General features: G+C 45.4%; 5 protein-coding genes across 5 annotated transcripts; 3 read left to right on the top strand and 2 right to left on the bottom strand.

The window, feature by feature from the left end:
• Window positions 1-2,588: 2,588 nt before the first annotated feature.
• Window positions 2,589-5,428, top strand: LOC120456741 (protein obstructor-E). The gene is made up of 4 exons (XM_039643730.2): window positions 2,589-2,758; window positions 3,773-3,976; window positions 4,483-4,686; window positions 4,751-5,428. The coding sequence occupies exons 1-4, from the start codon at window positions 2,710-2,712 to the stop codon at window positions 5,005-5,007; spliced, it is 714 nt and encodes a 237-aa protein (XP_039499664.1). The 5' UTR covers window positions 2,589-2,709; the 3' UTR covers window positions 5,008-5,428.
• Window positions 5,429-7,375: 1,947 nt separating this feature from the next.
• LOC120456800 (protein obstructor-E) lies at window positions 7,376-10,720 on the top strand. The gene is made up of 5 exons (XM_039643834.2): window positions 7,376-7,500; window positions 7,603-7,663; window positions 9,578-9,793; window positions 9,866-10,060; window positions 10,117-10,720. Exons 2-5 carry the CDS (start codon window positions 7,612-7,614, stop codon window positions 10,344-10,346), a joined length of 693 nt encoding a protein of 230 aa, XP_039499768.1. The 5' UTR covers window positions 7,376-7,500; window positions 7,603-7,611; the 3' UTR covers window positions 10,347-10,720.
• Window positions 10,721-11,776: 1,056 nt separating this feature from the next.
• LOC120455367 lies at window positions 11,777-14,419 on the bottom strand. The gene is made up of 2 exons (XM_039641473.1): window positions 14,310-14,419; window positions 11,777-14,199 (listed from the first exon to the last, which is right to left on the bottom strand). Exon 2 carries the CDS (start codon window positions 14,007-14,009, stop codon window positions 11,925-11,927), a length of 2,085 nt encoding a protein of 694 aa, XP_039497407.1. The 5' UTR covers window positions 14,010-14,199; window positions 14,310-14,419; the 3' UTR covers window positions 11,777-11,924.
• A 26-nt stretch (window positions 14,420-14,445) lies between these two features.
• On the top strand, window positions 14,446-17,728 carry LOC120455369 (ras-related protein Rab-10). Its single transcript, XM_039641476.2, has 4 exons — window positions 14,446-14,819; window positions 15,287-15,486; window positions 15,548-15,637; window positions 16,187-17,728. Exons 1-4 carry the CDS (start codon window positions 14,693-14,695, stop codon window positions 16,382-16,384), a joined length of 615 nt encoding a protein of 204 aa, XP_039497410.1. The 5' UTR covers window positions 14,446-14,692; the 3' UTR covers window positions 16,385-17,728.
• Window positions 17,045-20,058, bottom strand: LOC120455368 (N-acetylglucosamine-6-phosphate deacetylase). Its single transcript, XM_039641474.2, has 4 exons — window positions 19,685-20,058; window positions 18,818-19,086; window positions 18,216-18,756; window positions 17,045-18,165 (listed from the first exon to the last, which is right to left on the bottom strand). Exons 1-4 carry the CDS (start codon window positions 19,938-19,940, stop codon window positions 17,984-17,986), a joined length of 1,248 nt encoding a protein of 415 aa, XP_039497408.1. The 5' UTR covers window positions 19,941-20,058; the 3' UTR covers window positions 17,045-17,983.
• Window positions 20,059-27,515: the final 7,457 nt, after the last annotated feature.

Consider the following 27,515-nt stretch of genomic DNA (forward strand, 5'->3'; position numbering starts at 1 on the left):
CGCATCTGCATTTAAATGCCAGCATTCGACGACCCAAAAAGTGTAATCCGAGTGGCTCATTTCGTAACCGCATTGATAAACCGGACTCGAACTGGAATCGATCCCATGTTGCAGTAAAAACCTTGAATTGCCAAATCTTCGACTGCTCAACTTTTTGCTCCAGGCCGGGCCGACAAATCTTGCATATGGGCGGGAGTTGGCAAACCGATGAGCGGATACTTAATATCTTCGTCTTTCCCCTCGCGCTAATTGCAGGCCGAAACCAGTCGCACTGAAACAGAGATATTCCAGCATGATTAGTTTACAAATTAATTTGCCAATTGAATTTCAGATTTAGACTGGCTGGCTGGCCGGAGCTTCCAAGAACCACCTTCATGGCGGCGGGCGAGAGTAAAAGTGTATTTTTAATTAGCCACTACACGCCGCTAACCTAAACTAGTTTCCCAGCTCGTCTGGTTTGGCCCCATCTCCGATCCCCACTCCCTGATCTGCGATCTGTGATCTTTGATTTTATTTTTGTTATTTTTGATTTCTTTCCTACTCCGAGCGGACGGATCGCATCTCCCAAGGACAGCGGCTTTTGGGTCATTGCGTGGACGCTTAGCATATTTATGCATATATTATGTACATATATTACCGGCATGCTCCGCTGCTCGCTCGCTCGCTGGAAACTTCGGGATGACACAGTTTTCCATCCCATGGGCGTAGCTCCTCGGAAATGGCCACATCTCGCAATCCTCTGTCTGGTGTGTGTGTGTGAAGTCTAGCTGGCTGTAGACCAGTTCCAAATCAGGCCAAATTCGTATTTTTATTTTATAACAGATACTTCTGGAATTTCTTGGGTTCTTCCAGATCTGTATGTTCTCTATTAATATATGACTTTGGATTTATATAATAAATATCATTGCTGTCTCAAAAATGCGAAAGAAAGATTAAAGTGTAAATTTAACTGTTGTACATTGTTAAATTCGAATGCCCCATTTGCTTGCACTTGTTAATTTATTCATATTTTAATAGATAAATATAATATATAATTTAGTCGAGACGATGGCCGCAGTAGCTAGTTACTCTTCTCTTTAAATTAGTTGTTATATTATAAATTTGTTTATGTTTAGTAATTAATTCTGTGCTATTGAAAATGATAATTTAACTCATTAGACTACTGTCTTACTATCAGTCCTATTTTATTTATATTTATCATTATTTTTTCTCACACCACACAAAATGATTATAACACGAGGCGTATGAGACAATACTCTGCAATTAATGGATGTGTTACTCATTACCAAAACTTAAAAGACAAATGTATATATATATTAATTGCAGAGTAATGTAATATATTTATGTATACGGTTACTGTTACGGACCATATTAGTAAGAGCTACGCCCATGGTGAGACCTCTTTAGCCTTGAAGCCTTAAATTTTGGCTGTGCCTTCGGATGAAAGGACGGTCTTGCACTCCATCTGGTCGCCAATTTGGTGGTACCTGTTTGGCCACATTTGTTATGGTCATTTGCGTGCTGGCCTTTTATCGGTGTAAGCCATTTGCATGCGGACCATCAACCCGGCCAACTCACATCAACTCGATTCGAGCCAACTGAACTCGGGACCGTTGACGCATATGAATTTGTTTATGTTCATTTTCGTGTGGCTTTTTCGGCCACATCGACACACTGATCGCAGGGAAGGAATACCCTACTCCAACCGGATCCATTGGCCACGCGATCGCATCTGGCTATTTGAGTTCGATACCCGGAAATATGCATTTGACCAGGTGTCTTACTAACTGAGATGTTTTTTTTTTTTGCGCAATAGTCAACTATTTCTTACCCTGTATTGTTAAAAACAGACAACTTTTGGCATCTATTTCAACTTTTGTTTAGTAGCACAGCATTTCACAAAACTCATACAAATAGATAATATAAACAATTGAACAATCTAGCTGCAGAAATGACCGCTAGATGGCTCTACAGATCAAGAACCAGTCGAGTCTCCCTAAAGAATTCGCGGCATTCAAATATCAGATACGAAAAATAACATTGTTTTTTTTTTAATAACCTCTTAGTTTTCTAAAGAGTTCGCTTGAACTCAGATAGACGCATGCGTGCACTCAACAATTCTGTGATTCTTTCAAGATTCCGATAGAATCAACACACCTGATTTAACAAAATCAAAGGTGGCGCCCTGAAGAATTCGCGTGATGCATGTAAAGCTAGTAGGGCATATCGCCAGCGGTTTTCCGTGCCTCGCCTCTGGACTTTCTTGTTTTTGTGCCATTACATCTCCGGCTCGCCTTTCTTCGCCGCCTTTGGAGCCCCGGCTCCATCCCCATCCCCATTCCTATCCTACCCATTCCCAGATCCAGCTCCAGCTCCAGCTCCAGCCGCAGCTCGTTTGGCTTGGCTCGGTTTCGTGTGGAAGTAGTAGTGGTTGGTGGTGGTGCTGGTGGTAGTGGAAGTGGCAGTGGCAGTGGCGGGGGCGGTAGTGGCCCCGCCCATTGGCATCACTCTGCCGCGGCCGACGGCGTCGTCGACGGCGACGTCGAGCAGAGCCGGTAAAAAGTCTTGAAAAGTGCGCCTCTTTGGCGTTCCGTTGTTAGTTTAGTTTAACCATCGCAGCGCTTGAGTCGCGATTAGTAGTTGCTCAAGTGTACCCAGTTGCCAGGATCTTCGCTCTGCCGTTTTTTTTTTTAACAGATCGAGTCCAAAATGAAGTTATTTTTATGTGCCATTGCTGTGACCCTGTGTGTGGCGACAAGTGAGTGTGAATCAATGGATCCGTGGGATCAATCGATCAATCGATCAATCGTACAGTGGTGCCCAGCCCAAGTGACTACTACTGGCCAACCCAGCATCCAGCATCCAGGCAGGCAGTCAAAGTCGCAAATTGTTGCTAATTACTTTGACACTGACACCGAAATCAAGACTACTTCGGTCCGCTCTGTGTGTTTTGCATATCGAGAGTTTTTTGGCCAGCTGAAAGCCATAAGTAGCTAATGACATTTAGACTGAGCCCCAGCCTTAAATGTTAAATCTGGTCGCGATTGCGGATCTACGATCTACGAGGGCCGTTTTCCGTCTGGAAAAACTGGAATGCTGGCCAAGCCCAAGAGGCGCTGGCTGTCTGGCTGTCTGGTTGTCTGGGCCGCTGGTTATGCAACTCTTGCAGTTTGTTGGCCAAGTGGAAATCTGCTCTTCTGGGCCGCAAAACCGCGCTCGTCCACGGAGCAGTGCGTTGAACCCGGTGCGAACATCGTAATCTTGGCATCATGCTGAGTGGGAAGCCTTCTCTGACATTTACATTTTGAAATCACTTAAAATCACCGGTGTGCTACGAAAATCTATAGAATTCGCGTAGTATTGGCTGTTGAAGGTATTTTCAGCATAGCGAATGAAAAAGTGTTTAAAAGTATGGAGTGATTTTCGCATTGAATGAATTTCGCAACATACTTTTAGGCACTTGAGTTAGAGATTTCACACTGGTTGTAAAGAACCCATTTTGAGTAAACAGTACTCCACCTATATCACACAATAACCTACGCTGTACCATGTACTATGTACTAGAGCAACCTGTTTCGATAAAAAGCAACCAATCATTTCGTGGGCACCAATCAGGAAAAGGAAACCGCGAACGCGGAATTGCCATCGGTAATCAAGTGCCGTTCGATCTGTTACACTTTCGAGTGCGACTGGGGGTCGCCAGGAAAGTGAAAGTGGGAAAAACCAGTTGACTGAAGTGCCTCTTTCCTTTGTCTCCCCCTCCCACCAACAGCCGTGTCCGCCGCCAACTTCGAGTGCCCGAAGCCCAATGGCCAGTTCGCCGATGAGGTGCAGTGCGATAAGTTCTACGTCTGCGACGATGGAGTGGCCAAGGCGAAGCTCTGTCCCGATGGCCTCGTCTTCGATCCCCTCAACCGCAAGTTCAACAAGTGCGACCAGCCCTTCAATGTAGACTGCGAGGACCGCACGGAGCTCCGTAAGTTGCCCATCCCATCAACATTACCATCCCTCGGGAGTGGTTTAAAAACTGTGTCAAGGCAAAGCTAAACTGGTTATTCGAATTACATTACAGCATCATTAACTATGTATTTATGCGCTTTGTTTATCACAGTTCAAATGTAAATTGTAAAACTAGGGAGTTTTAGGTCGCATAGGTTGGTTAAGCCAACTAATAATATATACATACATACATACATATGTATATGATATAACATCAGTTGAAAATACTAAAGTTCAAAAATCTAAAAGGCTTTACAAATATTTATTGGCAAGGAATACGAGAATTCAAGAGGATATTTTTGCAAAAAAAAAAACGTAGCATACTTTTGGACTTCTTCATATTCAGGGCAAAGAAACCATTATCATAAGCTGTCCAAAAGTAGGCCTACGTCTTTCGTGATTGTGGTAAAATCTTAAGCTTAGCTTATAGTTATATGTTCTTGGTAGATGGAGAACGTAACCCCGTTTGGTTTCCCTTCACAGAGGAGCCCAAGTCCAGCAAGTACTGCCCGCGCAAGAACGGCTTCTTCGCGCATCCCGATCCCGCCGTGTGCAACATCTTCTACAACTGCATCGAGGGCGACGCCCTGGAGACCAAGTGCACCGTGGGCCTGCACTTCGACGAATACTCGGGCACCTGCGTGTGGCCGGATACCGCGAAGCGTGAGGGCTGCAACCCGGAGCAGAGTAAGTGGCTCGCAGTGGAGTGCGGCGGAGTGGGCTAATGGTGCCATGTGGTGTGTGCTTTCAGGAACCTCCGAGACTGGATTCGTGTGCCCCAAGGATCAGCCGAAGACCGATGACCGCGGCCAGGTGGTGACCCATCCCAAGTACCCACATCCCACCGACTGCCAGAAGTTCTACGTGTGCCTGAATGGCGAGGATCCCAGGGATCTGGGCTGCCAGCTGGGCGAGGTCTACAACGATGCCACCGAGATGTGCGATGCTCCCGAGAATGTGCCCGGCTGCGAGGACTGGTACAAGGATGTGGACGACAAAAAGGACTAAGCCACAATGCGGTCGGCCCTCCTCATCACATCCACACTCACACTCATGCACACACAAGCACACTGAGAGAAAATCAATCAAATCAAATCAAATCCAATCGAAACAAAACAAAACAAAACAACACACAGATTCGCGTCTTAGTCACTTAAATTTAGTAGTTCTAGCCCATTTCCTATAGAGCGTATAGTGTATGTGTAGCAGTTAAACTTCAATACTCGGACTATCTATTTCTGAACTATATTTCCCTTTTCTCTGACTTTTCTATATCTACTTCTTAATACTTTTCTAACTATCCAATCTCCACATCCGTTCATTTCTGTGCCCAACCGAACGCTGCCAAATTGTTGTGTATATATTTCACGCTTTCAGACTTTCGCCTTATTATTATACAAAAAGAATAAACTGAATTTTTTATAAACTACTCCTGCCAAAATGATCTATCTTCCCACTCTTCTTCTATCCTGTATACCGTTTCAGCTATCCTATGTGATCTTCGCCTAATATCTCCATTTCTCTCTGGCTTCTCTGTCTTTTTTACATTCTTTTGATATTTCTTAACCTTTCTTGTCTATAAGAAAACCCTCTTGACAATCTTCTGTCCTCCTTTAAGTTTCAAAACTAAATCTTCCTCTTTGTTCTTACTTTAAAATTTTCAAATTCTATTTTTATTGCTACAGTTTGTTATTTCTAAAATTGCCTTTATAAGCATTCGGAACCTATAATGCGTATTCCTCTTCTACCTCAAGTTTAGCTTTCGATTTCAGTTTTCTAAATCTCTCCTATAATCTTTTCTGTCTTCTTATACATACTTTCCTGTACTTTGGTTATACCTACATTTAAATACTCTTTTAGACTATGCTATTTTATAGTTCCTTTATGAGGAGCGCCAGGCTATTTATTAATAAACATCTTGACTTGCCTCCAATAACCCAAACGATACGAAATTCGAATCTGTACTTGTGATTTTTGCCTATTTTATTTAAGTCATCATTCATCCGACTGTAAACATTCTCCGCTTTTTCTCGAATTAAAAAACCATTTCGAATCTATACAAAATTAGTGTGCATCTCGTGGGGAAATAGCGTTGAGGGCGATTGACTAATCCATCAAACCTTTCACTCCACACGCAATATCGGGTAATCACGGTGGACGGGGGCGGGATCGGGATTGGGATCGGTCCATCCACAATCCACTATCCATCATAGCCCTTGGTCCGTCCATCGGTTACAAAGAGTCGTTAATTGCCCGAGTGGCCAAGCGAACCGAAGACCGAGAAAAGAGCGGCCACCGCACATGTAAATGGACACAAAAAGCAGCCCAGAGTGCTTATGCAATCGGCGAAGCACGAGCAAAGCAAAGCAAAGCAAAAGCAAAAGCAAGAGTTTTGCAATAGTTAACAATGTAACGGCAAACGGCAATCGGCAAACGGCAAACGGGGCCCAATCATGAATGAAGCTTATGGTCTGCGCAAGCTTTGCCTTTTACTTTCAATCACACATGTTGCCAGAGAAGCTCGATTTCCTCCTTGGCGTGTTTTTAAGCCAGGAAACGTTCGCAAAGTAGCTAGAAACCAGTAAAACATTTTACGGGTGGGACGAAGGCGACCTTTTTCATTGCAGGGATGTTGAACAGCATACTTTTAGACAGCATTATAAATGAGTTTAAGTACAACGACATTTGATCGATATTTGATCGTTTTTGTGGATCACTTTCTTATGTAACATCTTGAAAACACTATAAACCAAACGGTCTGAATTTTCAGCATATATTTACCTGTTGCTTTAAGATACAAATTAATTCTATAGCATGCTGTTATACACTTTTATGATTGGTTTCAAAGCAGCAGAGATTTCTGCGAGGGAAAGTATTTGATCGATATGAAATTTGGTATCTGGTTTGGTAGTGGGATATCCAAACGACTTGTCCTCAGTGGTAAGATGTGGCGGGAAAACGGCTGGATTGGCAGCACTGGCGATCCCAAATCCCGTTTTGCATTAAACGCCAGCCAGCAACAATGCAACCATGCAACAACAATGCCAGCTGTGACAACACACAGCACCACCCACCGCCCACCGCCCACCTTTACCGCCCCCCCAAAAAAAAAGAAAAAAATCAAAGGCAAAGCGGGATTGAAAAAAAGCGAAAAACTTAGGTTTTGCAAAACTGTGTGGTGTCGTTTGTGGGGTTTTTGTTTTTTCGATTCGGCTTGGCTTTGGTTTTGTTCCACGTTTCTTCTGTATTTTTGTTTTTTGTTTCTTTTTTGTTTTTGGTTATTTGTTTTTTGGGTTTTGGTTTTGGTTTTGCTGGCGAGTCAACGCTGCGCAGTCGCAGCTCGGCCGCTTCTTCTTCTTCTTCTTGGAGCGCGGTACAAATCTTTTCAGTTGAGTTTGGAACGCGTAACCGTTAAAACGTACAATCTTGGAGCGGAAGTTTCCAGTTTCTCTCCATTCCATTTTTTTTTGCGCGCATTTGAATATATATATATTTTTTACGGTGCGTGTGTGTGCCTTGTTTGTGCCTTGTTTTCACTTAACACCCCATCGTGCACTTCCGCCTTAATAATTTCTATATGTATTGTATGTATTTAAATGCCAGGCACCAAACATGCAGCGATTCCAAGTGTGCAGCGTCCTAATCCTGGCCTGGATTGCCTGTGGTAAGTGCCTCACCATTGCTAATACTCTCAGCAAAATATATTACAATAGGGCCTTGGTAACTCAATCGATTGGCCACTCCCGCTTGCAATTAGCCCAACCTTTCAATTACTCGCGTGTGTGCGCCTCGAAAACGGAGCTTTTACTTTCAAAAATTCCACTGCAATCGCGTGGAGTGTCCAAATGCGATCTATAGTATATATGCGAATGTATATATCTTGGTGCCCCCTTCGAAACTGGCAAACCTAACGGTCTCTTTTGTTCTCGCCTCGAATCGAGAATCAAGAAATGAGAAATGAGAATTAAGAATTAAGAATTTTAATTACTGGTTTTTCGAGCCGAAGGCTGCTCCACTTAATCGTGGATCGCGCTATAGCCGCCGATCTATAGACATATCTATACCCTATAGCCATAGCTGATTTGGCATGCAGATCAGGCGGCCGAACACTTTTGCTTTTGTTTCCACCACTGACTCACTCACTGCAGAGATCTTGGAGCTGGCCGCCAATCATACACCATATATACCTACATATATGTACATACATACATATGTACATATGTACACCCGTATACTTGTACATATATCAGACGTAAGACAGCCGATCCGGCAAGTTAATGAACTAAATAAAACAAATGCCAAACCCCGTCAAAAGTAGAACTTGGGCCCGTCAAACCAGTTGACAATTAGGTACGATAGCGTTCACATTATACGATCTAGTTCTGGGTTAACCAAGGCAACCAGAAAGGTAGGTGCATAGATCACATCTCCGATGTCCGATCTCCGATCGCATCGGATTATCGCCTCAGATGGATCGAATAATTCGCCACACGCTTTGGCCTTTTCGGAAAGCCATCAAATGTCACTTATGTCACAAGAAGGCTGATATGGCTGGCTCAACCATTTCCGAAGCACTAATCCCACATCCTTTGATTGTTTTCACTTTCATAAGCAGTACCATCTATGGTGCTACACATCTCCATTAGTAGAACAACATGGAACTATCTTTCCTAGGGAAGATTGTAGTCCCTTAAAGACTTATATTAGATAGCAAGCTGATATCACAGATCAAATGATTGGAGCAAGCTGAACCTCTACGATAAGCAACTAAAGAATGAGGCAGCGATGACATTTGAATCCATAACTTTTGACTAAAATACCGGAAATCTATCTATATTAAAATATAGCTGCGTGTGTGTGTGTGCCTTTGATTTTCGCTTGGTTTGGGGACTTCGAGAAAATTGTGCGCAGGCAGCAAGTCAGCCACTAACCACTAACCATTACCCATTAACCAACGACAGTCAATAGTCAACAGTCAACCTGTTGCCCGATCTCGATGGCAGCGGCGTTTCGGGCTTACATCACACCAGCTCCAAAGCTCCATCTTCACATCTCTATCTCCAAGTCCATCTACATTTCCACATCACCACCTCCATTTCCATTTCCAAAGCGATTCGAATCGCTAGACGCAGTGCGAAGATGCGCGAAAGTGTCGTGGTCGCGATTGTGGCGTCACTTGCACTTGCATCAAAACCAGTTGGGCAGGTGGAAAGGTGGAAAGGCGGTGGCGGAGCCGGGGCCGGGGCGGGGGCTCCAGGTGGAATGGAGGTAGACCGACTGGCGGACAGGAAGGAAGTGGACGGCACTGCGATTCGGGTTTGACAATGGTGGGAACAGTGGTCACCGCTTTCAAGCAATCATCGTCTCAATCGCTCAGCTTACATATGCCAATAGATCTATAGAGCACTTTTACACTGAAAAAAAAAAACAAGAGAATGTAATGTACAATTTCAGTACACTATGAATTCAATGAATTGCATTGGTTGTTGTTTCTTATCTTAGACACCTTCCTTATAAGAAGTCCATATTTGATTTCATTGACTCACTCACTTTCAATTGGCATCTGTCCCATTTGCAGGACATGCCCTGGCCGTGGGCTCTCCGGAGTGCCCCGAGAAGTACGGCGTGCAGGCGTACGCCCACACGGAGAACTGCGACCAGTTCTTCCTCTGCACCAACGGCACCCTGACCCTGGAGACCTGCGAGAACGGACTGCTCTTCGATGGAAAGGGCGCGGTGCACAACCACTGCAACTACAACTGGGCGGTGGACTGCAAGGGCCGCCAGTGGGATCGTGAGTAGCAGCGTGTTCATCGAGCTGCAGCCGGATTCCTTAACTGAAGCGCTACACTTTCTCGTCCGCTAGCCACTCCCATTTCCACGCCGGCCTGCGAGTACCAGTTCGGCCTGTACGCGGTCTCCAAGGACTGCTCCACCACCTACATCAAGTGCGCCCACGGTGAGCCCCACGAGCAGGACTGCGACGCTGGACTGGCCTACGACGAGAGGATCCACGGCTGCAACTGGCCGGATCAGCTGCTGGAGCACTGCAATCCCGAGGGTAAGATCTGAGGCAAGGCTCTAATTGACTTCAAACCTGAACTCAAACCATTCTAGCGGTCGTCGGCTTCAAGTGCCCCACCAAGGTGGACCCCAACTCGGTGGCCGCCCGCTTCTGGCCCTTCCCCCGCTTCCCCGTTTCCGGTGATTGCCACCGCCTGATCACCTGCGTGGAGGGGCATCCCCGCCTGATCAGCTGCGGCGAGGACAAGGTCTTCGACGAGCACACGCTGACCTGCGAGGAGCCGGAGTACGCCAGCGGCAGCTGCGCCAACTACGGCAAATAGGGATCGCCGGCCACTCTGTATATACTCACGAACAAAGTGCAGTGCAATCTCGATAATGTGAACGTTCAAATTAAAGGAGTTACATACTTGTTTGCTGCAAACTTGGAGTTATGTTGTTTTGAAGCCACCCCCCCTAGGTTTTTATTGGTTCGCTGATTCGAGTGTGCACTGTAAGCTCCGACTAACCCGACTACTTCCGCCCCTTCGTCTTCGCACCCTGGCTGCACTGTAAAAAACTTCCTAGCCCAATAGCTTGTTAACCTTCTTGCTTTCTAACCGTCTGTGTCCCGCTCTTCTTTCTGTATTATTAACTTGTTTTGTTGTTTGGTCTCTTTTGTATATGAATCGCAATAAAGTTAATTTTATTTATTGTACAATTCTTCACGGCGAAAAAAGCCATTCTTCGAGGGGGTCGGGCTTGAGAAGGTCTTCAAAGACGTTCAAAACACTTTAGATTTCAAGATATATATAAACGCGACGATATTAGGAAATATATTAAATATGTTTTATTAAATTGAAATATACCAATTTAGTCTTGTGTAAGTCTTAAATATTTGCTTGTTGATCTACTTACAAAACCTAAGCTCAAAATAATTACGTTTGGAAGAGAAATATTTAAGTGGTGTTCGTTAAGAGGGAATTTCAGATAATCAGATAATCATTATCATTCGGCAGCTAAAATCAAGCACTCAAAAAAAATAAATGCATAATTGGCTACAGCTATACAGCAGAAATTATTGAACTTGGCAATAAACTTGTACAAAAATGATCAAAACAATTGCAGTCTGCCTTTGCTGATCTGATCTCCTTTCAATTGAGACAATTCATCCAGACAATTGATCCAAGGTATTTTGCCAATAGAGATAAGGAACACATATCTATACATATGGTGAGTGATGTAGAAACTATGCACAATCAGTTCCCAGCTTGTAAACATGAAATGGGAAAAATCCAGCTTACAGATCAAATAAGAGAGAACGCTATAGTCGAGTTCCCCGACTATCTGATACCCGTTACTTAGCTAGTGAAAGTGCGAAGGAGGTCTTAAACACTGACAGTTTTTGGCGGTTTGTGGGCGTTAGAGTGGGCGTGTCAAAAAGTTTTTTGGCAAATCGATAGAAATTTACAAGACTAATACAAAAATGAAAAAATATCACAACATTTTTCAAAAGTGTGGGCGTGGCAGCTTTGGGCGGTTTGTGGGCGTTAGAGTGGGCGTGGCAAAAAGTTTTTTGACAAATCGATAGAAACTTACAACACCAATACAAAAATGAAAAAATATCAAAACATTTTTCAAACGTGTGGGCGTGGCAGTTTTGGGCGGTTTGTGGGCGTTAGAGTGGGCGTGGCAGCATGATTCGACAAACTTGCGCTGCGTCTATGTCCCTGGAGCCTGTATGCTTAATCTCAACTTTCTAGCTTTTGTAGTTCCTGAGATCTCGACATTCATACGGACACACAGACGGACTGTACGAGTAACGGGTATACAAATTTCCATGGCCCAAGAGGCCAACCAAAGCCTATCACATCGAAAATACAACAAAAGAGCTAAACTAATGAACTAAAATTGCTCCGGATTCAGTCGACAAGGTGACGGACGTTGTCCTGAGGCGTGGAGAAGATGATTGCGTAGATCAGGCCGTCGCGAACGGATTCCGTGGGGTTGCCGACGTTGAACATGAACTTCACGCGATTGCAGTTGGCATCGGGCACACAGGAGTACATGGGATACCAGCCGGCTTTATTGAACACCACGTAGATCTTGTAGATCTGGTTTCGGTATATGTACACTGGTCGATCGAACGTAATGTCCAGCAGCGAGTCGTAGCACACGCGTGCCGTGCAGTGGGTGTATGTGATCCTTGAGCCGTGCATGTCCTGGATGTGGGCGTACAGCACCTCGGTGTATCGCTCCGTAAAGCCGGGGGAGGTCATCAGCTCGCCGCACATCACGCACGTTGGCACCTGGACGCCCAAGATCCAGATGTTTGTGTCCACCTGGAAGGTCACGCCCGCATCCATTACGCTGGTGTTACGGAAGTCAAACTGGCGGGTGAGCGAGCGCGTACAGTAGGCGCGCACAATGTCATTGTGCGAGTTTCCAGCTGCGGATCTAGATCCTCCAGCTGCCGCTCCGCCGGCGGGCGCAGGTGCGCCCCGATCGCCGCCTTCATCATCATTGGCGGGCGCTGGAACTGGCGCTCCGCTCTCGTAGCCCTCGCCAAAGCAGCGCAGTGGGGCTGGCGCCGGTGCTGCATCTGGTGGGACGCCCACTGGTTCCGAGGGGCGCATGACCAACTCCTCGCCTGCGAAGGCGAATCCCGTGCCAACAGATCCGAAACGTGGTGCATTGCCCATCATTATTCCGCCGCCGGCAGGACCTCCGCTGCGGACTGCTGGACCCGGTCCCGGAAAACAGACGCCCGAGGGAGCGGCTCCAGTGCGATACGAGGAAGACAGTTCTCTCTGGGCGTGCCGGTGGCCCGACTCGTAGAAGTTACGCGTGCTGCGCGACACACAGAAACCTTCTGGCATGTGACAATCGTTGAGCGAGGGACTGGAGATCTTAATCAGGATGGAGAGGGCCTCGTGCTGCTGCAGCAGCTTGGAACGGGCCGGTCCCTCGGCGAACTGCTGCGGCGTCATGGTGAGAAAGCGGATCTTTTTGACCGCCTGCCGGAGCATGGCTCCATCGAGTATGGTGCGCTGGGCGTCCATGATGTTGATCATGTTGGCGGCGGCATCGGCCGAAGCGTCGCTGTCGATGATCACCAGGTCGTCAGAACCGGAAGCCACATCCAATGGCGGGGAGGCAGCCGAGGGCGCCGCTGCTGCCACGGCAGCCGCAGAGGAAGTGGATGCCATGCCAGCGTCCGTCTCGAAGCTGTCACCCTCGTCGTCCTGGTGCATGTGCTGCACCATGGCCGCCACATCTGGCTCCATCTTGATCTCTTCGACCAGCACATGGCCAGCAGCATTTTCGGGCGACTCCTTGGTCAGCACCTGACCTCCGCCAGCAGCCTCTTCTTGGCCGGACTCGTTCAGGATGCCCCGCTCACTGGCAAACTTTAGCAGGCAGTTGAACAAATCCAGTTCGGAGTCTATGTTTAGGCGGTTCTGGTCAAGTATGGCCATCAGGGTGGATACCTCGATGTCCAGAAAGCTGGGATCGGACAGCACCTCGCGTGTGTTGGCTGCGATCAGGTCCATGCTGCTCTGCATGAGGCGTGGCTCATCGAACAGCTTGGCGAACTCGTATGCCCGGCAGGCATTTTTCGGACTTAGGTCGGCCCATAGGAAGTGGGTACAACGGGTGACAACGTGGGGCAGCATGTACTTCTTGGCCACGTAGCACAGCTCGCAGGCCTTGTCGAAGGACCCAATGGTGATGCGGTCCGTGTAGATGTACTCCAGCATCGCCTCGAAAGCCTCCGGCTGCACGTCCGGTATGACAATGGGATCAGTCTTATCTGGCAGATTGCCATAGAACATCCGTTCGAACACCGGCGAGGACATGGCCAGCAGCAGCTTGTGGCCAGCGATGAGCCGCTGGACGGGCGCGGAACCCACCAGAAAGCGGCAGTCGGCCCATTTTTCCGAGTGCAGCAGGTACTGGCCCCGATCCTTCAGCTCGGTGAGGCTGTTCTGCCAGTCGATGTCCATTGCCTGCGGTGGATTGGCTGGGCTTGGGATCACTTTAATCCGAACGTTGTCCGCTTCGATTTGTGTGAATAATCTACCTCTTTGCGAATCGGTTTGGGATTTTGCGAAATTGTTATTATTTTACGATATCGATAGGCGATAGCACTACTGGCCGGACCTTTCGATGGACACTTGTACCGATAGCACGGGGCTGCCAAGCCGCGCAATAATTAGAAAGTCATTTATGAGTTTAATGGCCAAAATTTTCAATTTAAGGTATTATTAATGTATCAAGAGTAAACTATATAGCTCAAAACTTACTTCGGTTATTTAGCTGTGATTTGAGAACTGTGACTTTTCTTCAGCTATCGATATGGGTTGTATCATCGAAGTTGCCACACTTCTTAGAGCATCGATGGTATCGAGCAGATATCGATTCATGTTCCAGCTCTAGTTCTAATAGCAACAATTGCAAGCGAAAATATTAATTAATTCGGCGCATTTAAACCGTGAAAAGAAAAAAAGATAACACGAGATCAAGGATTACTGTTTAAGCGGCCATAAGCAAGAGAAAGCGCGAAAAAAGGGAAGCGCGTTAATAATAATAATATCGCTTGTCACCTGCGCCCGTGCGTGTGTGTGTGTGTGAGTGTGCGCGCGTGTGTTTGTGCTTTGTTCTGCGAGGGTTTCGTTGCGTTTTGGAAATGGCAAAGAAAACCTACGATTTGCTCTTCAAACTGTTGCTGATTGGCGATTCGGGAGTGGGAAAGACGTGCATATTGTTCCGGTTCTCGGATGATGCATTTACGTCCACGTTCATATCGACCATAGGTGAGTAACGGGACCTTACGCACATGCATGCATCTGTCCACCCGCACCGCGCACACACGCACATGTCAGCTGCACAGCCAGGATATCTTTGTGTGTGTGTGTAACTGGGCGTGGCACTGCCTTATCGACTGGTGCACGCACTGCTTGATTCGATCGCCTGTGGAGTGAAAAGCAAAAGAAAAGCGGGCAAAATATTCCATTTATGTGGCTATGTAACTCCCTGAACTTGAACTTTTCGTACTAAACCACGATCGCAACACGTAACACAGACGTGCGATCATTCAGTTGGAATGCTTGCTCCATATACGACTGTGTAATGAATCATCGTGATATCTCTTTGGTACTGCTTTATTTTGTTCAATTCCAAGTCCAACGTAATCGATAACACCGCCGTGACGTCATTCGGCTCCAATTGCGTTGGTTTTTCCGCACTACATTTGTTTTTCTTGTTCAAACGTTTTCCCCAGGCATCGATTTCAAAATCAAAACAGTTGAGCTGCGCGGCAAGAAGATCAAGCTGCAAATATGGGACACTGCCGGCCAGGAGCGATTCCACACGATAACCACCTCGTACTATCGGGGCGCCATGGGCATAATGCTCGTCTATGACATAACGAACGAGAAGAGCTTCGAGAATATAGTTAAATGGTTACGAAATATAGACGAGGTAAGTGATCCCCCTGAGAGCAATGGCCTTTTCCCGTCTAAAGTGTACCTTCTTCTTTCAGCACGCCAACGAGGATGTGGAGAAGATGATCCTGGGCAACAAGTGCGACATGACAGACAAGCGGGTGGTCAACAAGGAGCGCGGCGAAGCGGTGAGCATCCCTCATCCTTGGAGTCCCCATTAAACATCAATCAGTCTCAGAGATTAGCAGATATAGCTGCAGTTAGATTCTATAGTTCTATTCGTTCTATTCGATTGGATTTGTTAAATGTGTTGTTTTGTTAACAGCCAATGATAAATAGGGCACATAGGAGTTTGGAAGTCATATGTACATATTAGTGCATCATAGGTCCCATAGCCAGCTTTCTGTTATATGTCCCTAAATATTTTCCAACTGTTGTAATTCGTAAAGGTACAATGACAAAAAAGGCGTGAAAGAGTTTATAATTTGAACACAGAGCGAATATATTGGTTTTCGAACAATTTAGACAACACTATTTAAATCCTATGGTACATATGTCAGTGTTAATCAAAGCAAGGGAAAATTCCCGGAAGACGCAGGCACACAATTTATGTTAGAACTATTCTGGTTATTTATTATGATTGCTACTCAATGATCGCACACGCCCAACGTCTGTTTGATCAATTTGTTTACCAAGCCAATAACTTGCTTCCCTTTCCCATCTCTGCCCATGTTTAGATTGCCCGTGAACATGGCATTCGGTTTATGGAAACATCCGCCAAATCGAACATAAACATCGAGCGGGCCTTCTGTGAGCTCGCCGAGGCCATTCTGGACAAGACATCGGGACGCGAGTCGGCGGAGAACCAGGAGCGCGTGATCATCGACCGCCGGAACCAAGAGAAGGCGCCGGGCTACAGCAAGTGCTGCGCGTAAAAAGCGGCGTTACAGACGAACGGGGCGTGCTTTGGCCCGGTTTGTGCTTAGCTGTACGTGGGGAAGGCGGCGAAGGACAGAATGGATTGGACTGGATCGGATCGGGACGAATTGGAACAGAACGGAACGGGAAGCGGTGGGGATCGGTTTCTGAAACCGATCTGCACGAACGAAGGGATACAAAGCAATAGAGCCGGGGTCATTCGCACGTTGGGAACTTACTTATTACGAGGATACGCAGATGGAACAAGCAACAGAAACAACCTACCTAAAGTTTAACAACAACAAAAGCAACAGATATTGTAATAGGAACATTTGGAAGCAACTTTACAAAACTCCGAACGATGGTGGTCAGGTGGAATGGACCACGTTAGTTAACGCACACCTAACTTGGACACGGCTCCGTTGAAAGAAGGAGCACGGATCTGCATTTCGGGCCGCTCTCGATCGGTTAACTAACGTGGCCAGAAGATCAGCTCCAGCCACTGTCCAGCCACACGATACGATAATGATAGCGAAGACGCAGACATAAGCAACTTTTGTAACGTACTTTTGATATACATATAGTCTTACGATTCCTGTACTCAGTAATTCGTTCGTCATTCGATTGTTCGTTCGTTCGCCATCAATCGCCCTCCCCTGCCGCCTCACTTAGTTTCGTTTCGTTTTGTTTTGCGTTTCAGCCTAGATATAAATAACACCTATACATATTATACATCGGATAGTATATAGCCTATACCTAGCTTGCTTTCGCTTTGTTTGTCGATGCTAAGCCACCCAGGAGTTCGATGGGGCGGGTGGGGATGAACGCCCTGCTCTGCTCTGTTCCCTGGCCACTCATCAAGCCAGGTCCTCGGCCAGAGCTGGAGTCGCAGTAGGAGTTCGATATAGAGATCGAGGTGAACCGAAATTGTTTTCTGATTATTGCCTATATATATACATACATATATATATGTCTTTATATATATAACTACACACCGTATATCGCATCGTTTTTATGTGCATTCGCGCTCGCACACCCAATTTATATATATATCTGTGTACACTTAAGGGGGCGTGGGTGTGCGCGCGTGTATATCTCCATGTTTCTATGTAAGGATCGTGTAAGGTGCACGCCATCAATGTAGCATTCGCATTTGCATTCGCATCCGCAAGGGAGGAGCGCCCAAAACCAACGCACCATCAAGCGCTCGCCTCCCGTCTCCTTGTAATTTTATTCTACTTTTTTTTTTGTCGTGTAAACCTATTATTTGTAACTGTATATGGATTTAGTTTAGTTGTCCACACCAAATGATTTACCGATTAAAATATAAAGAACAACCTAAACCATGTCATATAAACCAATGACTCATTTTTGGCTTTGGCTTTGGCTCGTTTGGGACTTTCGAATGGTGAATGCCATGGCACTTTATTTGAAGATCCTTGGCTGTTCTAGGCAATCCCGAATTCCTTCAACTGAAATGATGCGATGTTAGTGAAATGCTCTCTTTTTTAAACTGGAATGTATAAATATAACAATTTAATTGGAGAATCTTCGGTATAAAATACATCCTGTATCAGGTAAATGAAAACAATTGTAACAGTCGTACATTCGATGCACTACTTGGCAGTCCTATAAACACATACACCCGCGATCCAGGTGGATAGCACCCGGAGCTGGTCATCTAGGAGAATAAAGTCCGCGTCCGTGCCAAAGTCCAGGGTTCCCTTCTGCTGCTCAATCTGCAGGCACTGTGCCGGATGCAAGGTGGCCGCCTCGATGGCGTAGACCACGGAGCAGTCTGCAAAACGAAGGATTTAATGCGAGTTCTAGCGGGGATCTCCCACTCACCGGTCGCCTTCTGGAAGATACGCACGCACTCGTCCATCGGAGCGATGCTGCCGCACAGCGTTTCCGTGCCAGCGATGAACGCCTTGCCCTGCTTAACCTGCAGCGGCAGCTGTCCGATGTGGTGGACTCCCTCCTCGAGGCCCAGCGCCGATATGGCGTCCGTGACCAGAATCAGGCCCTGCGGATGCGTGCGGTAGGCGATCCTCAGCGCCGCCGGATGCGTGTGCACTCCGTCTGAGATGATGCCGAAGTACACGGTCCTTCCGTGCGGCACTGCGTCCGAGGCCAGCAGGCCCACCAGGCCGGGATCGCGGTGGTGGAACGGCAGCATGGCGTTGAACAGGTGCGTAATCAGCGTGGCGCCCTGCTGCACTGCCCTCTCTCCATCGCTCAGCGAGGCCATCGAGTGGCCCAGGGCCACGGTGATGCCTCGCTCCACCAGCTGGCCAATCACCTCCGGATCGGTGACCTTCTCCGGCGCCAGGGTGATGATCTTGATGCGTTCCAGGGAGCCGTACGTGTCCTTCAGCGTGCTGAGTCCCTTCAAGAGAAGCAAATGACAAGTTACTGCTGGATATCAGCAATTGAAATTGGTCGCTCACCTTATCAATGGTCTGTATGCAGTGCTCCGGATGTGCGCCCTTTTTCTGTGGATTGATGAACGGACCCTCGGCGTGGATACCCAGGATGCCGGCTCCTTTGGGAACCACTGCGGGAATGCGCGGCAGTATTATGTGGTAGCTGTCGCTGGGCGAGGTTACCAGCGTGGGACAGAAGGAGGTGACCCCGCCCTTGACCAGACCGCGTGCCACCGTGGCCACGCCCTCCTCGATGGTCTCCGTGTCGTAGGAGAAGTCTACGCCATAGCCACCTGTGGAACATTTGAATTTTGGGTTAATCAGCTATTGAAGGAATTACCCGATGGATATGGATGGAATTACACCACGGATTATCTCCATCGCATGATCAGCCTTTGTCTGCCGAAGACAAAGCGGCAGCTTATCGCGTCCCAGTTTGACCACAGTGGGCCTTCGCTGCAAGTGCCCACTGTAGCCCACTTGCGGTTGAGCTCAGCCGCTTGGGGCCTGCGAAGTCACGATAAGATTAACTCGCTCCGATTACGGGTGCTCCATATTGCGGCTTGCCGCTTGTCAACGGGTAAACAGAACGGATGACCTTGGCGGCTGATTGGAGCGCGGCGAAAGTGCCAATTAATGGAATTCCAGGCAGAGTGGCACAGAATAACAACAGCAACATGGTTTTCATGTGGGAAAAATGGTTCATGTGGGACATACATATCTACATTTATCTTAATCTATATCTATCAAAATGTTATCTTGGGAAATCATAAATATGGAAATCGATGCCCTTGGCAAAGATTTCCTAACTGTGTAGGAGAACCCTTAAACTAAACTAAGCAATTAAGCCGACACAGGTATTTCTCAGTGCAGCGGGGGGATGGTGCTCACCATTGATCTGGAGGTCGATGTAGCCGGGTGCAATGATGGCGCCTCCACAGTCGATGCGACAGTGGGCCCTGGCCTGCTCGTCGAAGAAAACGGGCTCCGGATTCACGATCCGACCGTCGCGCACCCACAGATCCTCGTGGATGATCTGGTGGCCACGTACCAGGCGGCAGTTGGTGAACTGCAGCAGGCGGTGGTTTCCCGCCGGGATGTCCTGCTCCAGAGGCTGCTCGCTGGTGCACTTCGTCCGGACGTCCATTGGTGGGGGCTGTGAAACGCAGGGGGCGGGGGTGGCGATGCGGGCGGGTTGAGCGATGGCTTGCAAATAAACAGAGGAGCCGAAACTAAACTAAAACGAAAAACAAAAACGAACTCAACAGCAAACAGATGTAGTGCTGTCAAATCAGCTATATAAAATAGCCTTGTGTTACTACTTGCCTTTTGGCTAACTGCTGTGCTACATCATTTTGTAATGCAAGTAGTGGTACTACATGGCTGTCTAAAAAATCAAATGCCATATATTATCTAATCCCACTTATATGCATTCTACAAATAATGCTAATGTTCTTGTATTAAAACAAACAGCAACATTTATAAAATAACATTTGTAGTAGCTATTCTCTAGCTAATTAGGCGGCAGCACTGATTAGCCAACTGGCCGTAGCAATCAGCTTTTGGCCGAGGGCATTCGATTCATGCCAATCGGTATCGACTAGATTCAAATTTAAATCCAGCGAATTAACTCAGTTTCCGGTGCATAGTCATCCTTTTGTTTAACCAGTTCAAGCGGCCTTGCGCCCTTGCGCCACCGACCCCTTCCAATTTGTTTTTATAGCCAAAGTGCCGGCTCCTTCGATGGCATCTCGTGGACGCTGCATAAAATGGCAATATTTACCCAACATGCCATCGGTGAGCAGGCCGAAAATGCAAATGGAAATGATAATGACGACACGGCACCCAAACAGCAACAACAGAAGGCTTCAGCTGACTAGGTACACTGGCAAAAACATGCGTGATTTCACGCTTATGAATAAGACCAAATTTTTCTTTAAATACGTTGAAATTGTTAGGTACAAAAATACTTTATAAATATATATATAAACTTATCAAATAACAAATGTTGTTTGAGTGTTGGAAATTACTTTAAATATTCTTCAAAATTGACAAAAAAACTGTGTTTTTTCCAAAGCGACTTCTGTGTGGCTTTCATATTTTTTGAGTTATTTTGAGTGCTTTCTGCACTATGTTTTTCTTGCAGTGCATCGTGTTTGGCGTGCTGCTGGGTGCTGGGTGCGCCTCTGTCTCAGCTAATCCACAATGGCCGACATTTTAAATACAAATTGCAGCGCTGTTGCTGTTGTGCCCATCCAGGTTGCCCAGCCCACCCCTCCGGGCCACCCACTTCCAAATGAGTTGCAATTTTTGCACACACCCAGGCACACACATTGTATGAACATGAACTGCACTCGAGGTGGGATAGGTTCGCTCTTTTTTGTCTATTGCCAACTGATTAGCATTTAAATTAAAATGTCGCAAAGTGGCCTTACCAAAATGCTCCACTCTGTGTGTGCTGGCCCCATGTTTCCCCTTTATGGCCATGGAAATCTCAACTGATTTGAAATCACTTGAAAGCTGGCACAAAAGTATGCTTTAAACAATGCACTTCGGCAGTAATCCTAAAAAATGTACAATCATTAGTTTCGGAATAAAATTGAATACCTCTGCATAATTTGAAGTCAAAGGCTTAAGTATGTATGCATATGCTTCAGAAACAACTTAATAAATTAATTTAAAATCATGTTAGCCCTGGTATCTTTGTGTTATCAGGCTGGCTGCACTTTTGTTTTGTCACTTATTTATAATTTAGAGGTTCAGAGGCTTTTTTATAAATGGTATTAGCCTGGGAATGACAGGATTAAAAATCAACCGAAATATGGCTAGTTATAGATTTTTTGCTTTTTAATTAATTTTTTTTTGTTTTTGTATTATATATTAATTTTTTTTGTTGTGAAAATTTACTGAAGTTGCAAAGAGAATATACTAATATAATATGTGAGAGAATAGTGTAATGAATTATAATGTAAGTTAAATTAAAACTAAACACATTCGGGAAAAAAAAAAACTGATCCGAAAACAAAAACAAAGTAAAGTAAATGTAAATTATGTAAAATACAACGCAAGGTAAAAATCTATATGTTTCTCTCTATTAAGTAAATAAAAAGTCAATTATCAATCAATTAATTATTTTTAAAGGCGCTTTGAATTTAATAATTTAATAGCTAAGCTCCTATATATACTACCAAATTCTTATTATGGAATACATTCTTTTGGCTTTCGCTAATGATTTTATTTTATACTTAATATTTATTATATATAACCCATTATATTTTTATATACATATGTATCTCACCATGTTAGAAAGTAAAAAAACTTATTTTAAAATTTAGGATTTAGGTCAGGACCCTGAAGTTGGTCAATTTAAATGGCGAAATATGTTGAGAAATTAGTATGATAACTAAAATGTATGAATTAGAGATGAATTGCTAATCTATTGCCGATCTATTGCTAATCATGCCGAAATATGGTAGGGTATTAAAAACGGAACTTAAGCTTAGGGACCATTTGAAATTATTTTTTTTTTTTTTGTTGCACGGAATTAAATTAAATGGGTAAAGGTTGGGCGGGCTACTACCAGTTGCTATATCAAAAGCAATAGCAACAAATTTCCTTGTTTTAGAAAGTTTCCTCAATGTTTTCTTTGGTTTTGTTCTTTTGGATTTGAGTGCACTTTTTCTTTATTTCACTTAGCACGCAAATTATAATAATTCTTTTGCATACGACGCCAGCAATTCGAGTGATACACTTAAAGAAACCCAACCATCGTCCCGATCCTGATGCCACGATTTCCTTGCTGCTTTATATCCTGACCTGCAGTTGGATACCCTGTGATTCGGTGGCCAGAAATTGATTCATCTGCCCGAAATTGATCGAGTCGCCTTCACAATCGGTGTCGCGACTCCTGTCCATTTTTCATGGCCACTTATTGTCCCGGTGACTGGCATGCCTTCTGTTCTTGTGTTCTTCTGTTCGGGCGATATCCTTGGGCGCCTCCAACTGCGAAAAGGACCTTATGCATATGTATGCGCTACTTATCCATTGTGTGTGCGAGATTGTGTGTCATCTATGCTCACGTATCAATAAGTGCTCGGGACGTGGGCTGAATTTTTTATTGCAGCTTGTGTATGCACAATAGTGAATGTCCCAGGACCACAGGACCCATTCGAGGACCAAGGCGAACACGCTCGTGTGGGCGTGTGTCGTTGTGTGTGTGTGTGGGGCTGCGAAATTGCCTGTGAAATATTTTTTGTGTACACACAAAACGCCGCAATACGGCCGTCCACAACTGAGGTCATCACACTAAGCCGCCGAGCAAACAGACTGCAAACTTAATTAATGGTGTACCTACACCATTTGCCTTAGAAAGAAAGTCGTTAAATGGCTAACTTTGTATACTATATATATATAGAATTATATATCAAGAATAATTAAAAATATGACAGAAATAATAGCTTGTTAAGTTCTGTTAAGAACTCGAAGTGCTAGCCTTGTGACCCCGGGTGTGTCGATGAGTCCTTTTTCGGAACGCGGTGCGGCAGGAGTGCTTTTAAGTCGTTCCCTTTGTCATGGAGCGCTTAGCTGTAGGCGTGGCAGCACGCCCAGCCGGCAAAATTGGCCGAGATGGAATCAAATCAGTTGCAAACCTAACCAGCCATGGCCAAGGATGTAGGATACGGCCGCTAGGGCCAAAACTCAAGGACACGTTGTCGTAATGCGAGTAGCGCCGGCTTTAAGACTAATCCAGATGGGCAGTCAAGTCAGGACATTCCCTTTGAACTCTGTGGATAGTTTAAGAGGTGGCATTCTCCTAAGGATGCAAGTAACAAACTCGCTTTCGGGTAATTTGTCTTTATTAATTAGGGCCAGCTTCGTGGAGCGGGGACTCCCCGGTGGCTGCAATTGATTTATAAGTCAATGGAACGATGTGCATAAATATTTGCCCAGGCAATCTAAATAAATTACAGTGCAGCTCGTGTGCTCTGTGCGGAATATTTCGCCCGAAAAACCTCATGCAAAATGCATGTGCCATGAGAGGCGAGAGACAAAGGAGGAATGGAAAACGGACAGGGGCAGCCCGGATAAATGCTTCGGCTTACTTATTAACTGGCCTTAGGTCCTCTTCTTCTGCTCCTCTTCTGTCCGCCTGTCCGTTAATCTGTCCGTTGGTCTGTCCGCTCGCCTGTCCGTTTGTCTGTCTGCCCGTCCGTGTCCGTTTCTGTGTCCGTGAGCCAGATTTACTTTACTTTGGGCCATAATTTGATGTATTGTGCAATATGGAACGCAATTTAAATATGTGCGCAATTACGTAAAATGTTTGCCAACCGCTCCCCCTCCCCCCAAATCCATGTCGGTATATTCAACACCCAACCAAACCCCCAAGCCCCACAAACCCGCCACACGGACTCCGGATTTTCATGGAATCCGATTCAGAACCGAGCGGCCCAACGAAAACCAACATCCGTTGCTGTGTGCACGGTTGACCAAAGCGATTCTGGCCATTTCGGATGCTGCAGATGATTGAGGCAGGTGCCAACTAATCAAAAATGGTAGCAATTATAATTGATTAAAACGGTACGGATGATGGCCACGGCAATGGACGTGGGCGTGGATGTGGGCGTGTGGATGTGGGTGTGGATGTAGGTGGGCGTCCTGGGAATCCGATGATGGTGTTTAAGTCTGGGGACCGAAAGTGCAATTGCATCAGCACTGTTTACAGCTGTTTCTGGTGGAGCGTTTAGACCACGCACACTGGCATTGCGAAGCCAGTTTTGGCCAACGATAGTTTTGTTAAATGTGCGACCACTCGAAAAAAAAAACTTTGTATTTTGTTGCAGCTTGAAGGAGAATAGGGTACACCTTCTTCTATAAAGCAAAGCCTTTTAAATGCTAATGAGTCTAGATTGTGTTGTTTTTAATCTATTAGTTATTGTTCTATTTCATAGCTATTGAATATTCATTATGTACATATTTCCAATTTATGTTAGAGTATCTAACGATTTCGGTTATTGGTCAAAAACACAAGATTAATATTTGAATGTAGATTTCTTGATAATATAACTTTGAAGTTCTCTATTCTATACATTGCATGCATTCTACATTATTTTTGGCCAGTGTAAACAATCCGATCGCATTTTGAGCTTTGGACGCGCTATTTGATGCGGTCCGGTGGTTTGCAATATTCATTCGTTTTCCAAGCAAAAACTGATTAAGTCAACATACCCGTTTTTGAACTCTTATTTAAGATTGTCGACAGGCACAGCTGCAAAATCAAATTACAGTCGGTGCTAAAACCACACACTTCACGCCTATTATATTAATCTAATTTGAGGTGATTATTTTCAATAGTATGCTACTATAATTAGGCTATTATAATTGAATATAATAAAAATAGAGTGATTAAACATAGGAATTTAATGTAATGTATAATGTATAATTAGGATATTACTCACTTTCTCAGCCAGAAGTAAAATGATGACTGAATGGCAGGTTTTCCAAATGCCAAAGCAATTTCAATTTGCTCCCCTTCACCTGTATTTTTCGCATCCGTGTGATCAATGGTCATTCAAAATGCTTTGCATTTCGCATTCACAGAAATGCCGTGAAATCAATTTTGCAGCAAATTTTCAATATGCAACAATCGGGGCGCGAATGCGAATGTGAATGCCGCCCACTTGGCACTTGTCCTTCTGCCCCTTTTTGGTGCAAAAGCATTGGCCACCCACAGTTTCAGCCACCATCATCCCGCCATTTCACCATTCCACCTGCCATGTGGTCATGGTCGCCTTTTTAAGGGACCAAAGCCAGAACCGCACACGAAACCCGAAAATGTAATTGAAAAATGATTTTGTTGCACATGTCCCACACAGGCCGGTAGGATCCGGATGCGGATGCGAAACCCACTGCCAGGTGTCCAGTGCCCAGTGCCCAGTGCCCAGAAATGGGCCCAAAAGCCAGGACGGGCCACTGGTCACTGGTCACTGGCCACTGGCCACTCCTCGAATTGGGATTGCATTTTCCGCACGAGGCTTTTGTGCTGCGGCGGCGGGCCTTTCGCCAATTTCGAGGGCGGACGTTCGAAAAAGTTTAATTTATTCGCCGAGCTGGCCGGAATCAAGCAAGTTGGTTAGGCGAGCTGCTTGAGCTGCTTGAGCTGGCCTCAGCTAATTAGCATATAAATGACATTGTCGCTTTATGCGTGCCATCGTGTTTGCTTATTGATTTAGCATTAATTGTTAATTGTTAATAACCGGCGGCGACCGCAGCCCGAACCGCACAGTTTAACGCACCTGACAAACCGCAACGCACTCTCACTCGCATTCGCACACCAGCACCAGCACACAGCACCATCAGCAAGGACATTCGCCAACAGCAAGGACACTCGCCGCCGGCAGCGGACGGGCAGAAGGACACAGCTGCCGTCGAGCGAAGGCGTCCTCGTGATGGGCACATGAATTACTAAAATCACTCAATTTACCAGCCTGTTCATCGAAGTCGCCGCCAAGCAACTACACACGCGAATTCTTTAGGCCCTTTTTGTTCATAAATTCTTTTAATTAATTTCTTTTTTACTTTGGCTTAGCTTATTAGCCTTTTATGGTTAATAGCCCTAGTGCAATAAAAACAAGAATTAAATTAAATGTTTGTAATACTTGCATCTTAAAGAAAGCTCATTTTAATGAAGGCGTTAGTCTACATAAATAAATATTTCTGAAGGTTCTTACTTATTATTTTCCTAAGAATAAGTTATAACTGTTGTTTGTAATTGTTGTCAAATACAAATATAAATTAAGTACTTAATATGCTTAACGCAAACATTAAAGCTCAACCAAAACGACTTTTTGGGTTTTTATTTTCCCAAGTGTACAAATTTGTATGCATATATGCATATGTACATATGTTTAATTTCGTGACGATCTGAATTTTGTAAGTTTAGAAAACAACTTCAGTCTTTGTCAAACGAAATTCTCAATTCTTCGAACTTGGCTTGGAATAGTCTGGAAATTTTAAAAGTGGTTTTGGACAAACTTCTGGTTCCAAATTTCAATCCAAAAAAATAACCAGTAGAAGTAAAAAAAAGGAAGCTTACTCGTATGTACTGTCATTCCTAATTAAAGCAACTTGAATTGCAATCCTTTGTCACATTTTCGAAGTCCCCCAATAAAGTGTGGCCTTTTTGCTGGCAGTGTCAATATATTTGGACCGCAAATGTGGAGGCGAGGCCCTCACCTGGCGACTCCCACTGATTATTGGCCATAAGGCTCGGTCTGAGGTCTCGGTGTTCGGTGTTCGGGAATCGAGTTTGGGGTACGGGGCATGGAGTATCGGGTTCCTGGTCCCATCTGGTCGGGATCACTTTCGCTCGCTGCCTAAACACGAAACTCAATTAACTTGTTAATTTATTTGAAATCTTCTTTGTCGTCCTTCGCCATTGAAAACCACTTTGGGGTTACCAAGGTGACGGTTTGGATGCTTCGGATGGAAGTTGCTTCTCTGCTAGCTAGCTAATCTATTTTGGCAAAAGGATGCCAGCCCATTAACAAGGAAATCAAATTGTAGTGATGCACATGGGAGGTTTATGGAATCGACTTGTGTTCTCCTGATTTAAATTCAGTAAAAAAAGGCATAACTTTTGCCCTTTTGCGACAGCATGGATAAGTCTTAGTATTGTGTTGGTTTCAGTGTATGCGGATAGTTGCCAAATCCCAAGTAAAAAATG

This window comes from Drosophila santomea, chromosome X, assembly GCF_016746245.2.
Source record: "Drosophila santomea strain STO CAGO 1482 chromosome X, Prin_Dsan_1.1, whole genome shotgun sequence".
Lineage (NCBI taxonomy): Eukaryota > Metazoa > Arthropoda > Insecta > Diptera > Drosophilidae > Drosophila > Drosophila santomea.

Coding starts and splice junctions, on each gene's coding strand:
- LOC120456741 (XM_039643730.2), top strand. CDS start 2,710: ATGAAGTTATTTTTATGTGCCATTGCTGTGACCCTGTGTGTGGCGACA. Junction 2,759..3,772: donor GACCCTGTGTGTGGCGACAA/GTGAGTGTGAAT, acceptor TCCCACCAACAG/CCGTGTCCGCCGCCAACTTC. Junction 4,687..4,750: donor GGGCTGCAACCCGGAGCAGA/GTAAGTGGCTCG, acceptor GTGTGCTTTCAG/GAACCTCCGAGACTGGATTC.
- LOC120456800 (XM_039643834.2), top strand. CDS start 7,612: ATGCAGCGATTCCAAGTGTGCAGCGTCCTAATCCTGGCCTGGATTGCC. Junction 7,664..9,577: donor CCTGGCCTGGATTGCCTGTG/GTAAGTGCCTCA, acceptor TCCCATTTGCAG/GACATGCCCTGGCCGTGGGC. Junction 10,061..10,116: donor GGAGCACTGCAATCCCGAGG/GTAAGATCTGAG, acceptor AAACCATTCTAG/CGGTCGTCGGCTTCAAGTGC.
- LOC120455367 (XM_039641473.1), bottom strand. CDS start 14,009: ATGGACATCGACTGGCAGAACAGCCTCACCGAGCTGAAGGATCGGGGC.
- LOC120455369 (XM_039641476.2), top strand. CDS start 14,693: ATGGCAAAGAAAACCTACGATTTGCTCTTCAAACTGTTGCTGATTGGC. Junction 14,820..15,286: donor CACGTTCATATCGACCATAG/GTGAGTAACGGG, acceptor CGTTTTCCCCAG/GCATCGATTTCAAAATCAAA. Junction 15,638..16,186: donor ACAAGGAGCGCGGCGAAGCG/GTGAGCATCCCT, acceptor GCCCATGTTTAG/ATTGCCCGTGAACATGGCAT.
- LOC120455368 (XM_039641474.2), bottom strand. CDS start 19,940: ATGGACGTCCGGACGAAGTGCACCAGCGAGCAGCCTCTGGAGCAGGAC. Junction 18,757..18,817: donor GCATACAGACCATTGATAAG/GTGAGCGACCAA, acceptor CTTCTCTTGAAG/GGACTCAGCACGCTGAAGGA. Junction 18,166..18,215: donor TATCTTCCAGAAGGCGACCG/GTGAGTGGGAGA, acceptor TTCGTTTTGCAG/ACTGCTCCGTGGTCTACGCC.